Genomic DNA, 14,306 nt, shown 5'->3' on the forward strand with positions numbered 1-14,306 from the left:
AACGTGATTCGTTCAGATGCGTCACGTGGTGTGCTAAAACACTTCCTGGTTTAGCTTTAGCTGGAAATTTAAATCTGAAAATGGCAAAAGAACGGCGAAAAAAACGTTCACAGAGAAGATGACAACAATTGTCACTTGCACGAAGCAAGGTTAGACAAAAAACAAATGACCCCGAACATGAAATACCGTCACGGAGTGCATCGAGGCGCAAGCTGTCATCCAAAGAACAAGAGGTTTTAGCTAGCGCCACACTGCAATCTTTAAAGGTGGTTTTCTCAAAATTAGTTTTTTCTCCTATTCTGAAAGAGAAATGTCCACTTCAGTAGCACGTAGATACACCAAACCTTCCAGTTATATTCCTATCAATATTCTGAAGGTTTTTACAGAAGTATTTGTTCATATGTCATTCATAGCCTGAATTATATAACATGTTATACCTAAAAACATGGCCAAAATTGATATTTTAGGGCTGTTTACAGTATTTTCTGATTTATTGAGTGATAAAAAGAGATATCCAAAATCCCTTCGGTAAAAAACTTTAGATTTTAATATGACTACAAAATGAAATAAGAATTTTGACCCTGGATTTATCCAATGTTCAGATTTGTGTTCCTGAAATCTATTAAAATATGCGCATATTTAATGAGATGATTGGCTCATTTGCATATTTAAACATGCTATTTTTATTTTCGTAATACAAAAAACAATTGTCTTAATCTAAGTAATTAACTGGAGAAATTCCTAGCTGATATCTTTAAGTTAAAAAAATTACCCTATTCACCTGTAGTGTCTCGCCTTAAGACAACAAGAAATATCACGATTATGGTAAACTGAATTCTAAAGTTGTCTCGTGATAAATTCAAATACTTTGGATGCCCCACAATTTCATGTAAGTTTCACATTTGTTTCTGAGAAGTCAATACTCATTGAGGCTTAACTGGCCTGCTTATCAGAAATCATCAATGTATCTACCAAATGTCATAGAAATACAAACACAAACCTAACCCTACCCTAACTGACAAGACATGTTTTATGCAAGCCAAACATTTCAGTGGCAACAGAGGACAAATATGGGAACATTTCACAACAATCCATCAATTAGTCATGGCTTATTTCAGTTCGGACGAAAGTTGCGGACTGATCACAGACCAAAGATTCAACAAGCCAACTGCCATTGCCATCTGTATAGCCATGCAGCTAGTATGGCATATACGTGAACTCTATGATCCTTATTATAAATGTGTTGTTCTTCTTTTCATGTATAAAATATATACTAGTGTTGCCAATCCATTGGTGCAACAACTTTGGCACTTCACCAGGCAATCGACATACTCTAAGTCAGCGGTTTTTAAAGTGTGAGGCGCAGGGGGTGCTTGAGAGCTTCAGGGGTGGTGCAGCGTGAGAAAGAAATAACAAGAATTTCAGCTAGTTAACTTCAGCTAACTTTATGCAAGCGGCAACATGGATCGATTTTTAGTGAAGTTACCTAAAGTGAGAGAGGAGACAGCGTCTGGCAGAAAACGTCACTTGCGCACTAAAGCTTTAGATCTTAATAAGTTTGTGAGGCGTTTTGCTGAACAAAATGGTAACCGCCGCATTCAGCTGTAATAGGCATGCCAACTTGATGCTCTGCTCAAGGATGACTCGATGAGCATACAAAACTGTTAAGATGATGACCTTACGTGTGTAAATATATTTTCTTCTTTGTGGGGGTCTGCCCCCCAGTAAAAAGTTTTAAGTCCTGAGAAACTCAAATAAGAAGGTGTGTAAAACTACACTGCCCAGCCCAAAAAAAGTAACCACTTTAATTTAACTAGGCCAGTAGGTAAGGGCATTCCACTGGATATAATACCCCTGCATTATAGCAATAATGATAATAATAATAATAATAATAATAATAATAATAGCAATAATAATTGGGAGGGGGGGGGGGGGGCGCGGCTGTTCTTATGTTCTCTGAGGGGAGGCTCACCTTCCCACACTTTGAAAACCCCTGCTCTAATTAATTATCATCAGACATCAGCAAGGTGATGTGATTTATCTTTGTTTATAGTAAGATTATACCACAGTACAGTCAATTTGTCACATCTCAATAGAACCTGATTGTACGATGGGTGTTGGATTGTTGGAATTGTCTAACTTGCTCTTTAAGCCCCATATGCTGATCTTTCTTTATCATACGATTTATTGTATTTTATTTTCGTATTATCTGAGTTTAAAAAGATTAAAAAAAAGATAAAAATACAACAGACAGGGCAAAACAAACAGTACATGTTTCAATTGTTTTCTCCTGGGAACAGAGATAAAGCTCAGCTCAGCAAAAAGTAGTACTTTACGAAGACTCTGTCTGTATAAGAAGCACAGAAATAAACCCCTGTTTTGACATGAAAGAGGAGGATGAGGTAGAAAAAATCAGTCAAATGAATTAGCCCAGACAGCTCGTCAAACAGCCAGACGGAGAGGAGAAAGATTAGGGAACAGTGAGAGTGTAGAGGGCCTGATATAGAGTGAGGACAGGTGGAGAGGAAGGAAGTCAAATCTACCTTCAAAACCAGAAATAAAAAAACATACTTTTTTTATTGATCATGTTTTCCTATTTTGTCTTCTCTAGGAAATTCTAGAAATATGAATATTCAAATATGCAAATATCACATGCCACATCTTTAAGCCTTTCCACATTGTATTTTTGATTCCTACCTTTTTATGTCTAACAACAATAGAGGCGGAACTAATCTGCGTTGTTTTGTGTTACACATGTTTGTTTAATCGACGCACTTGGTAGTTGCAACTGCAGAGCAATGCAGGATGCTAAAGAAAAACGAAGGAAACTAAGGGGGAAATGCAGCTAAAGTTATCAGCCCCTCTAGGTGACTAGCAGCCTACGAGGTAAGTGTTTGTGCTGGTTGTTTGTGTAATTGTGTGTGGTTGAGCTGCAGGTTTGTGTGTTTATGTGTGTGTATGTTAGGGGTTTCACCAACTAATCGACTAGTCGACTAGTCGACTACCTTTACCACTAGTCGGCGCTGTAGGCCCTAGTCGACAAGTCGTGAAAAAGATTGAGGTAAACGAGGTGCTGCAAAATGCTCCAAAACACGTCCGACATTCTTATGTATGGAAGTACTTCAACTAAGATGTAACCAACTCCACAGTGAAGTGTCAGTTGTGTACAGCTGTAATGAAGTACAATACAAATGCATCTGCTATGCGCAACCATCTGAAGATGAGACACCCGCTGCCGACAGCTAGCACTAGCAGTAATGCTAGCACCAGTGAGCAACGGTCCGGCGTCAGCACTGAACAGAGGCAAACGAACAGCAAGAAAACACGGGTCAACAGTGATGCGGATGATGAGCTACGGGATTACTGCCAGTGGACACCGCATATCCCCACAATGGATAATCCACTGGAGTGGTGGGCAGAAAACCTGCACCGCTTCCCCCGCTTTCGAGGAGCTACCTGGCTATTCCAGCCACAAGCACCCCGAGTGAGAAGGTTTTTTCCCTGGCAGGCAACACTGTCACCCGAAAGCGGTCAAGCCTCCTTCCCTCACATGTCGATGCGTTGGTGTTCAAACCAAACCAAAAATATGGAAAGGTGGACGTTATCGTGGAGGACAGCGAATAAAGTGTTGCGCACTGGATTTACGTGGCATTTATGTAAACAAGAGTTTTTTGCTGTCGATTTTGGTGAGTCCAGTTACTGTTTGTTATTTACTCAGCCATGTAACACAAATTAAAATGCAGTGTTTAATGTTACTGTATGAGTTCCAATATAAAATACAGTTGTACACCTCTCTTTGTGTGTCTTTATTATGACGTAACGACTAGTCGACTACTATTTTGAAAAATGCTTCGACTAGTAAATATTGGTAGTTGTGAAACCCCTAGTGTATGTATGTATGCTATGCGCTAGCTTGTGCTACATGCTATTGTTAGCTTGTGCTACATGCTGTGTGGGATATGTGTGCCGTTTTATTTAGCAGCATTAACAGTGATGACATGCATTACATATTTATTTATTGTTTACCTTTTATATGTTTCTGTCTTATAACCCAGTTCTCACGGGTTGAAATAGGTCCCACGAAATAAACCCCGTATTTTAAATCAAGACCTCAGCCTTGTGTAATTTACTGGAGGAAGCTACAAGTAAATTTAATCAAAGTCAACGTTTCAGTTTTTTCAATGCTCTTCAGTAAAGGAAAAGACCTCTCTTGTGACAAACCTGGCAAGATACAAGTCAGAATGTTTACGATAAGACATTTTAGAGGAAAAACATTTTGGAAACAATACCAAAATTGTAACCGATATTTTTTCACTATTTTCTGTCGTCTTATCATGGACCAAATGATTACTCCAACTGGTCAAAGAAAACCATCAGTAGGTCAATTGACAATGAGATAATCATTAGCTGCAGAAGATTATTTCATTAGATGCTAATCTGATTGTTTTCTCTATTCATCATTTGAACATAAGAAAAGTGACCATCACAATTATCCCAAGATGACGTCTTCCAATAATTTTCTGGATACGCATCTGAGATTTGTGTAATACAATGTTACAATCTGCAGTACCAGAATGGCCAACAGGTGGTGCTCTTCTATAAGAAATTCTGGAACATAACCTACTCCGGAGGTTAGGTGCAATAAGTTACCATCACGATCAATCCCGGTAAGAAGTGAACTAGGGCTGCAACAAACGACTAATTTGATAATCGATTAATCTATCGATTAATGAAACGATTAATCGATTATTCGGATCGTTAAGGTTTTAACTGTACTACTACTTATATCAATACTGCTTATCAATCCGGTCCTTTCAACGATAGTATTAACGGTTCTTTTGACAAGAAATAAGGTAAACTAACTCAACAAATTGTGAACAAAACTAACATTGCTTTTTATTTTAATTAAATGCATAATATTTCACATCAAAAGAAACAACAATGTTTTAACAAATCATATTAAATAATGTGATGACAGAACTGTAAACAGAATAGCTGAAACTTTAACAAAATAACTAATTCAGTTACCTCTAATCATTAACCTATGTTTTTATAACTGAGTTAACTCTGCGTGTTGCTGCTAGCATACATAACACCTGACGTGGAAAGGTTACTCTTGGAAGAGGCTACAGAGCTACTAGAAAGACAGCCGAACCCGGTGCATTTCTCCGTCTGAATGTGGTGCACTTTTGCTAAATGTTTAGACAAATTGCTCGTTTTACCGCCTTTATATGATAAACTGTTATTGCAATTTTGGTAACGAGCATTGTCCACATCGAGACGGATAAAGTTTAACCACACCTCGGAGCATGTTCTCTCCGCTATCTCCTGCGTGTGTGTGTAAACTGCCCCGCCCCCTCGCAAGCAGGCGGGGGAGAGATCGCTCGTCTGAATTCGGAAGATCGAAAATACATTATAGACGCATTTTGTAGTCATATTGCATATTAGAAACTGAGTTGGCGACACTAAGACTGCGATATAATGTTTATGTAGCAATAATACATAACATATGTTTTTAAATGTCTCCTGTACCCATACAAAAGAGCGATAACGTTGGAGCTTAACGGGGTGTAGAACACATGTGATGACGTCACCAACGAATCGACGACTGAATTAGTTGCCAACTAATTTGGTAATCGATTTTAATCGATTAAGTCGATTAGTTGTTGCACCCCTAAAGTGAACCAGCGTTGGAGGACTGTTGACCCAGAGTTAACTCTGACATTTTCTATTTCTATTTATAACATAGGTGCTATTTTACCCTTGGAAAAAAAAGTATGACTGTCACCAATACTTTGTAAAACCATGCAGTAAAGATGCTCACTTGTATGAGCAGAGAAACAAAGCCCTGTTTATTTATCTCATAGGTCAAATGATATCAACCAATCGTGGGACACTTTTCAAATAATGAAAACATTTTAAAACTTAAAAAATGTGGGGATGCATCTTTTAGACAACAGCAATATTTAATTATGGAATTAAGCGGCTTATTGGGACTGGAGGGGCAAAGATCATTCAATTATTGTTTTACTTAATAGTCCATTACTCTATTTAAGGTCAAAAAAAGAATTATCGGAGTCCTGATGTGAACAATTCCTGGTTTCTGTGTCTCTTTATGAAAGTGGACTAAATATTAGGGATGCTCCGATCGCCAATTTTGGTGCCGATCGCCGATCCGATCGAGTGGGTGGGGGCTATGGGGATCTTCCATTTAAGTGATTTTTAAAACTCAGTAAACGGGGCTCATTCACTGGCGCTTCCACAAACAACAACCAACATAATTAGTACATTCAAATGAAGTACATTATTCAAGTTTACATTAACTTTGGATAATAACACAGGAGAAATGAGCGGAAGCGCTCTCTTTTCCTCCCTCTCTCTCTCTCCCTCTCTCTCTCTCTCTCTCTCTCTCTCTCCCTCTCTCTCTCTCCTGACAGCCTTTCAGTATCTCATGCAGCTCACTGATCCATTAATGAGTGACCGACAGTGAAGAATAAATGTATTTATAACTAGTTTAGCTTGTCCCAGAGGTAGATAAAAAAGCTAAGTGTGTTAGGTCCAGCTCTTAGTGTGTGTTTTGCTCCTCTCACCGGTCCGTCACAGTGGGTGGAGCAGCAGGATTTCTGCTTCACACACGTTGCATAGCGCTAATTTACTGTCTTTTTCGGACACCTTAAAATACTGCCAGACCGGTCAAGCCATATTTGCGAGCCTGTTTTGCCGCGCACAGAGAAAAGTGTCATGTATTTTACGTCTTGTGATCGGCTCTACCTATCGGCATGTTTAGAGAGCACCGATCGATCGGCAGAGATCGATCGGAGCATCCCAACTAAATATATGTTTTACTTGACATATGGGGGAACCCATCTTGGGATTTGGAAAAACTGATGGACAATTTGTAACCATTTTCTAGACTCAACAATTTATCAAGTTTTGGAGTTGAAGCCTTAATCTATCATAAACTACACAAGACCCAACCCATATTTGGTGCCCACTTGTAATCCAAAACAAGAACAATCTTTGCACCCCTTCACATGAATATGAGCAGGCAAACAGTGTGCAACAGGACGATGAATGGCTTCACTACTCCAATCAAACGCGGCTGCTCAGTGGTTTAACAAGGTTGTGATTGGCCCAGTGCAAATATTGTTTTGGGCCCCCCCCCCATCGCCCCAAACATAAGCGCACGCTGATGCGCTCACACACACACGGACATAGACAACCACTCAGAAGCGCCACATGTATAGGCTATCAACAACAGCCTGCCCTAGCCTCAGACAACCACAGCCTGACAACGGCACAGCGAACTAAGAAGAGGATTAAACCTGTTTCCTTAATGTTTGTCTCTGGGGAATGGGCCAGTAGGCCTACATAGACCGGTTGCTATAATATAGCTTTTGATCTTGGCGTCTGGGGTCTCAATAGCGCCATAGATTCCCCTATCGGTTGGGGCCCTTGGGGGAACTGTTGGACCACCACCGGGCACAGCCAAATCCAGCCTCTCCTCCCGGCTGGCTGGAGAAGAAGGTTGCACAGCCACGGCCACGGATACAGCTTCACTTGTGGAGCTAGATGGCAGTGATGGTGGTGAGCTATCGTTAGCTTCCGGCTCCGGCTGCCGCTGCACGTCAACATTGCTAACGTTAGCACTCGATTTCGCGGATGATGTATGACAAAAAAAACGGTCTGATTTTGTCAGTTTAGCTGTTACATCTCCTTGTTCTCTCTTGTCCTTTCTCTTTTGAGCGCTGCTCTTGTGCTTTGATTTGCTGTACATTATAAATGCAAGCTATTACATGTTGTATAATACTGCCGAACTTGCTGCTGCTAGCTACAGTACAGTACAGGTTGATTAAACGGAAAGGGAGCAAGGTCAATGGACAGACAAATTACAAATTAATTTAGGTTGCTTGGTTACTTTGAAGACTGCGTGAACCGGTCAATGCCATTGGGGCCCCAACAAAAAAATATTAAAAAAGAATATTAACAGGGCTCGACATTAATGACTGCCCGATGGCCCGGGGCCATCTAGTATTTAGCTCGGGCAATGAAGCCTCACCTGCTGGTTGCCCGACCGGGCAATCTATTATGCCAGTATCATGCAGCTGGCGGATCCAGTAATGAGTGACCCAACAGTAAAACAAAACATATCTATAACTAGTTTAGGTAGTTTGAGAGGTAATTAAAATAGCTACGTGTGATATTCTAACCTGAAGTGTGTGTTTTGTCCAGAGGCGCGGGAAGGTATTTTGAGTGGGGGTGCTGAGGTGCTGCACTCCAGTGAACACGGGCACTATAGAGCACGCACAAAAAAACTCCCCACGCAAACACACAGTAAACCCGCGACTGTTACAATGAAGGCTCGATAATCAGCTCACGGCATATAGTCAGGGGTAAAGTGCTATTTTTTACGAGTGGGGAGCGGACCTCACCTCCTCTCGGGGGGTCCGGGGGGATGATCCGCCGGGAAGATTTTTTTTAAATATTGAAGTTAAAAGCATCAATCTGGTGCACTTTGAGAGCAACATTAAGAGATCTATGGATACATCTCTCAACACCCAGATGAAACACAACTGTAAGCAGATGTTCTTTTTCTTTATGGATATTTTACAAATCACTCCCCTTTCAAACTGTATTCTTGTTTTACTGCCATATTGTATTTCATAACTGTTTTTCCTTTATTCTCTTATTTTTTTTATAACTATAATGATCATATGAAGGTGTGCCGCGGAAATAATCTTTTGAATAATTTTTGACCAAACCGTTTGAGACCCACTGAGATAACTTAGACTAAAGTTAACTATCTAAACACTCAGAGAGTCCTTTAGCTCACCTGAGCCTCTCAGTCTGAGAGGAGAGCTCTCTTCCAGCTTGTTGTGGAACAAACAGCTCCGTATGTCCGTTAGTGCAGCTAGCTAACCAGATGCTAACAACACGGTCCCTGCTGCTGGCACCGGTCCCTCTCTCTCTCCCCCTCTCTCACACACACTAAATGCGCTATTTCCGCACACACACAGAGCCGGGAGCTTGAATGACACAAGCACACTTTTATTTCCATGCAACTCTCTGATTGGTCTGGTGTCTTGCCTCTGTTGCATTCACTGAACACGGGAAATTATAGTCCTGCCGTCCTTTCTAGTGTCTTGATGAGGTTTACGTAAAGCACGGTTAATGTATTATATTATTGAGGTAGAATTGTCCGGGGCTACAGAAAAAACATTCGGGGCAGGCCAAAATATTATTTTACCAACAATGTGGAATTTATTGGCTACATATTACACAGATTATGCACAGCGGGAGCAGCAATAACCGTCAAATAATAATTCAGACAGGGGAGCTCCGCACCCCCTGCCTGCCGCTAGGGGGTGCTGCAGCGCCCTCAGCACCCCCCTTCCCACGCCCATGGTTTTGTCCACTCACCGCTGCATGTGATCATGCAGAGCTGTGTGTCGACTCGTCAGCAGCAGCTGATCTATCTCTCCCGTCAGATTAGACTTCACTCGCGTTTATGTCCATATCGATCAGATCCAGCTAGTTCTAGCTAATGATATGACTACTGTACCTGCTTATTAAAAGAAACCTAAACAATAAGTGTCGCTATGCAACTGGGTGAGGCCACAAAGTATAGCGCAGCATTATGCATTTGTTTACATGCCCACCGGAACCCCGAGGCATTACCAACAGATCAACGCACAATCAACCCATACAAGACATCTCTTTCTCCACATTAAGTGTTAGACATTAGAATTGACTATTCTTGTCTGTCACATACTCTTCTTGTCTGTCTCATAAGTGGCGCAACTGAAGCGGTATTGCATTAAGGGAAATTATTTTGATCGGACATTTTGAACGAAGAGATTTAGATTTGCCGGCTAACGGGAACTCTGACGTCGCCATTTTGTGTGCTTCGCGGATGCGCTCAGCTCCTCTCGACTGCTGCTCGGGTCTGCTCGGTCAGCTTCCGGATGAGGAGGCATTCGTTCAACCAATTTACAGTAGATAACATTACAAACATTTTTAACAGGGGCCATAATAGTGTTAATAATGTTTGTTTTGGCAGTTATAACTGAATGTAATGTTTTCTACTTTTTTACACCTGGGAAGGCATTTGCCTTCATCAGATGGAAAGTGTCTTGACCAACAACTTAAGTATTTCTTATAGCTATACAGGGCATGCAAGCGAGCAAACACAAACAAGAACAAACAAACAAACAAGTGAAATTAAGAATACAATTGAAATTGTACAATATAATATTGTGCTGGTTCATCTTGTAATTCAGTCTAGAGAATGCACCAGACAGCATCTAAGACCTGCAAAAATCTAAATGTTCTAGGGGAAGGCCCCCCAAACCCTTCGTGCGTCATTTCGTCCGCTCACATTTTTAATTACAATCTCTATTGTGCTCAGGGCCATCTGTTAAGTAGCTTAGATAGCCCACATGCACTGATTAAAAAATATATATATATTCTTTTTTTGCATGGGCCCCTTGCCGGCTCGGGGCCCCGGTGCGTTGCACCGGCTGCACCGTTGATAGTTACGCCACTGAGTGCTGCTGCTCAGATAGCTCTCACTGCTGTGGCAGCTCTCAATGGAAGTTACAGCCCACCATGCTGGAGACCAGGCTGTGATACATTAAATATGTGCTGCTGTCAGGTTGGGCCCACAGTATGTGTGTGGCTGATGTACAGTGGCATGTACATCACCCTTGTGTCACATTCTGTAGAATAAGCTAGCTGTTAGTGTATGTGCATATATCCATTTTATATTCAATCTGTGCCTTACTGTAGGCCTACTTTAAATGTGCAACCTAAAGGACACTAAAAGCACTTCATGCAGCAAAGTAAAACTAAACCCATATGTTTTGCATGTAGGGCTGCAGGATTCTGATAAAATAACTAATTGCGATAATTTTGAGGGATTTCTACATTGTTATATGATTCTAATTTTTCATCAATCTGTTCATTATCATTGAAAAATATTTTTAAATGGCCATGGTGAAAAGCTCTGTACCAAACAAAAATGTTGTATAACTCTGTAAAAAAACTATGTGTAGGCAGGGAATATCTCTGCAGCTCCAGCTCGAAGAGTGAGCTTCCTGCAATCTGAGTACATCACTAGTCCATATTGCCATTTCGATCCAATTTAGATTAATTTTGCAGCACTAATTGCATGTGTCTGACAACATATATTTTGAATCTGTTTTAAAAGGAAAAAATTGGCAAATATATCAAATTATGCATGTGTGCAACATATTTTCAGTGTATAGCCCCGTACACCTAGCACCAGGCTCCATCTTCAGAGCACATCTGCACTTGATGCATGTGTGGGCCTACTGAGTGGTCTACAGCTTCTTCCTATGCTTGTTGTATGGCTTTAAATGATCGAAACAGCTGCAATCACCTCACTGAGAAAATGAGAGGCAGACTCTAGAAATGAATGCAGTGGAATCTATTAGCTACATGTCATGCTGCATGTGCAGCCAGCAGAAGGCAAAAGGGAGACAATGCATTAAAAAAAAGGCAGGATATCCCTATGTGTGATTGTGAGTGTGTGTGTGTGTGTGTGTGTGTGTGTGTGTGTGTGTGTGTGTGTGTGTGTGTGTGTGTGTGTGTGTGTGTGTGTGTGTGTGTGTGTGTGTGTGTGTGTGTGTGTGTGTGTGTGTGTGTGTGTGTGTGTGTGTGTGTGTGTGTGTGTGTGTGTGTGTGTGTGTGTGTGTGTGTGTGTGTGTGTGTGTGTGTGAATGTGTGTAAGGACAGAGAGCAGGCAGTACATGCAACCAACCAATTCACGTGCACCAACAAGGGAGGGTGAAAACGGCAAAGCCGGCTGTGTGTAATGGAGAGGGTTCACTCACCATCTGATATGTGACAATCTGCAGCCCCCCATCACAGCCTGAGCTAACAGGAGCCCATTCAGAAAGAGGGCCAGCCTGCTACATGCTGCTGCTGCTGCTGCTGCTGCTGCTGCTGCTGCTGCTGCTGCTGCTGCTGCTGCTCTGTCACCACAAATCTGATGGGGAGGTGTTTTGGGAAAGGGGGGTAGGAGTGTGTAGGCCTGGCCTGGCTTGACAGTCATGCAAATTAAATCTCACCTTTAGCGTTGTGTTTGGATAGCTCACGGGCACCTTATGGAAAGTGCTGTTGGAGAGCACAGCCTGCCTGATATCTTCGAAGATGGTGATGATATCATCCAAAAGGCAGCGCTTGTCCCGGTGGCTCAGCACGCAGAGGTGCGCGAACGTGTAATTGAATCCCTTGTAATTCACGTGCAAATCCAACACCTGCTTGTGGACCTGCAGGACCTGGTCGGCCAGCTCCAGGATGTTACCCCCGGACTTGGCCAGCAGGATCAGCCTGCCATATCTGCCCGGGGTGTGCAAATCTGAGTACAGCTTGTGCTTCGACTGGTCGATGGGAAACAGGCTGTTGGCGAGACTCCGCTCGATCTTGGCCAGGCTGTGCGTCGGGGCAACCAGCACCTCCAGGTCCGTCTCCGGCTTGAATCTGCTCAGCACGGTAGATCCGAAAATGATGGTGAGCACCGCGGGGACGGTGAGGAAAAAAACGGGGTGCCTGCTAACGAATAAGCCCAGCCAGTAGAACGAAGCCTTGAGCCCTCTGTGTATCACTTGCCGCAGCATCCTCCACAAAATCCCGCTTGCAGATGCCCCGTCTCTTCCGATGAAGCACATGTGACATCAGACTCCCGGCTTAGTCCAATTCGAGAACCACCATGCACACACTCACTCACTCTCACACACACGCGCGCCACAATACCTGGAAAAACAGCACTGCAGCAATCTCGCTGCAAGACGCACGGACGCACAAACAGACAGGCAGACAGTCAGAACACCATCGCGCATCGGCCGTAAGAGACGAGTCCGTGGTGTCTGGTCTCACGCCATTCTGCCTCCGAGTGCTGGAGAAGAGCCGCCGGTGTGCGGAGCTGCAGCGGCTGCAGTGGCAGCGACGAGCCGCGGCGGAGTGAAGAGCATATGCGCGCTGTCTGCTGCCAGTCCGCCACTTCACACCAGCCCCGGCGCCTGATTTATGTACCTAACTGTAACCATGTGGAGGGGATGAAGGAGAGGAGGGAGGGAGGAAGAGGGGGGGGGGGAGGGTGATGCCTGGTTATTTTTAGGAACAGCGGAGGCAACAGGCAACATGAGATTTGTAAAATATGTTTCCTGCCGCTGCTAGTGGCCGAAAAGCACAGGGATGATGAGTCAGTGTTCATGAATGGGGAAAACCCGCCTTGTGTTCATGCTGAGTTCAGTGTGCACTGCAGGCCAGGCAAGGTGGTGTGTTAAGATCAAGCCATACAGAGCAATCTTCTTCTTTTTTCAAAATACAATTTAAAAAACCTGTTTAGGTGGCTCGTCATTATTTGCACTGCACAGACATAACACATATTTTGTGCAATATTTTGTTAAACATAAAAACACCTGTAATATAACACTGCAATATTTTACCTATAGTAATTATGGTGTTTAACACAGTCATCCTGCAGCTACTTCATTACTTTCTAATTATTTCACTTGTTATAATGCTGTTACTCTTTGTGTAATTATTATTTGATTCCACATAATAAAAACTCTGTGTCATTATTGTCTCTTTGACGATGTACATTTCCCCTGGGACTAAAAAAGCCTTTCTGATTCGGATCAGTGCATTGCCCGTTCGGGATGTATTGGTGTTGCTACTTCTTGTGTTTTAAATGCATATTATGAATAGAATCGGAGGATGAAACCCTCTTTATTTTACAAAGTGATATTTGTTCTCTGCTTTTAACCCATCCTAGTACCAGGAGTCTAGTACTAGGAGCAGTGGGCTGCTATTGTACAGCGCCAGGGGAGCAATGGGGGTGGGGGGGTTGCCTTGCTCAAGGGCACCACGGCAGGGCCTAGGAGGTGAACTGGGACCTCTCCAAGTAGCAATCCATACATAGGTCTGTTCGGGGGCTTGAACCAACAACCCTACGATTCCCAGTCCAAGCCCCTACTGACTGAGCCACTGCCAGCGACGCTACAGTCTAAGCATCATGAATAAGAAAGCTCCCATAAAATATCATGCCCTCAATTAAGTCAGTGCCCATGCTCCAGATTTGATGAACATTTTGAAAAAAAGTCTATAGACCAGGACTATTTAGCTCTATTGTATAGCGGGCCTGATTTTCAGAAAGCTAATCAGAATCAGATATATTGCCAAATAGGTTCGCCAATACAAGGAATTGGCTTTGGTGAAAATGGTGCATACATAGACAAGATAAATTAGATTGTACAAAAATATTTTTTGTAGGACAGTAA

The 14,306-nt window shown here is 42.6% G+C and overlaps 1 protein-coding gene across 1 annotated transcript in view; it reads right to left on the reverse strand.

Moving 5' to 3' along the window:
• Positions 1 to 13,072, reverse strand: part of ptchd4 (patched domain containing 4) — a 93,193-nt gene extending 80,121 nt beyond the window's left edge. Inside the window, exon 1 of the mRNA XM_079643717.1 lies at positions 12,093 to 13,072. Within this exon, the coding sequence (XP_079499843.1) occupies positions 12,093 to 12,692 (600 nt within the window). The 5' untranslated portion in view covers positions 12,693 to 13,072. The remainder of the gene's footprint in view (positions 1 to 12,092) is intronic.
• Between the last annotated feature and the right edge of the window lie 1,234 nt (positions 13,073 to 14,306).

The sequence above is a fragment of the Notothenia rossii genome, assembly GCF_949606895.1.
Source record: "Notothenia rossii genome assembly, chromosome: 8".
NCBI lineage: Eukaryota > Metazoa > Chordata > Actinopteri > Perciformes > Nototheniidae > Notothenia > Notothenia rossii.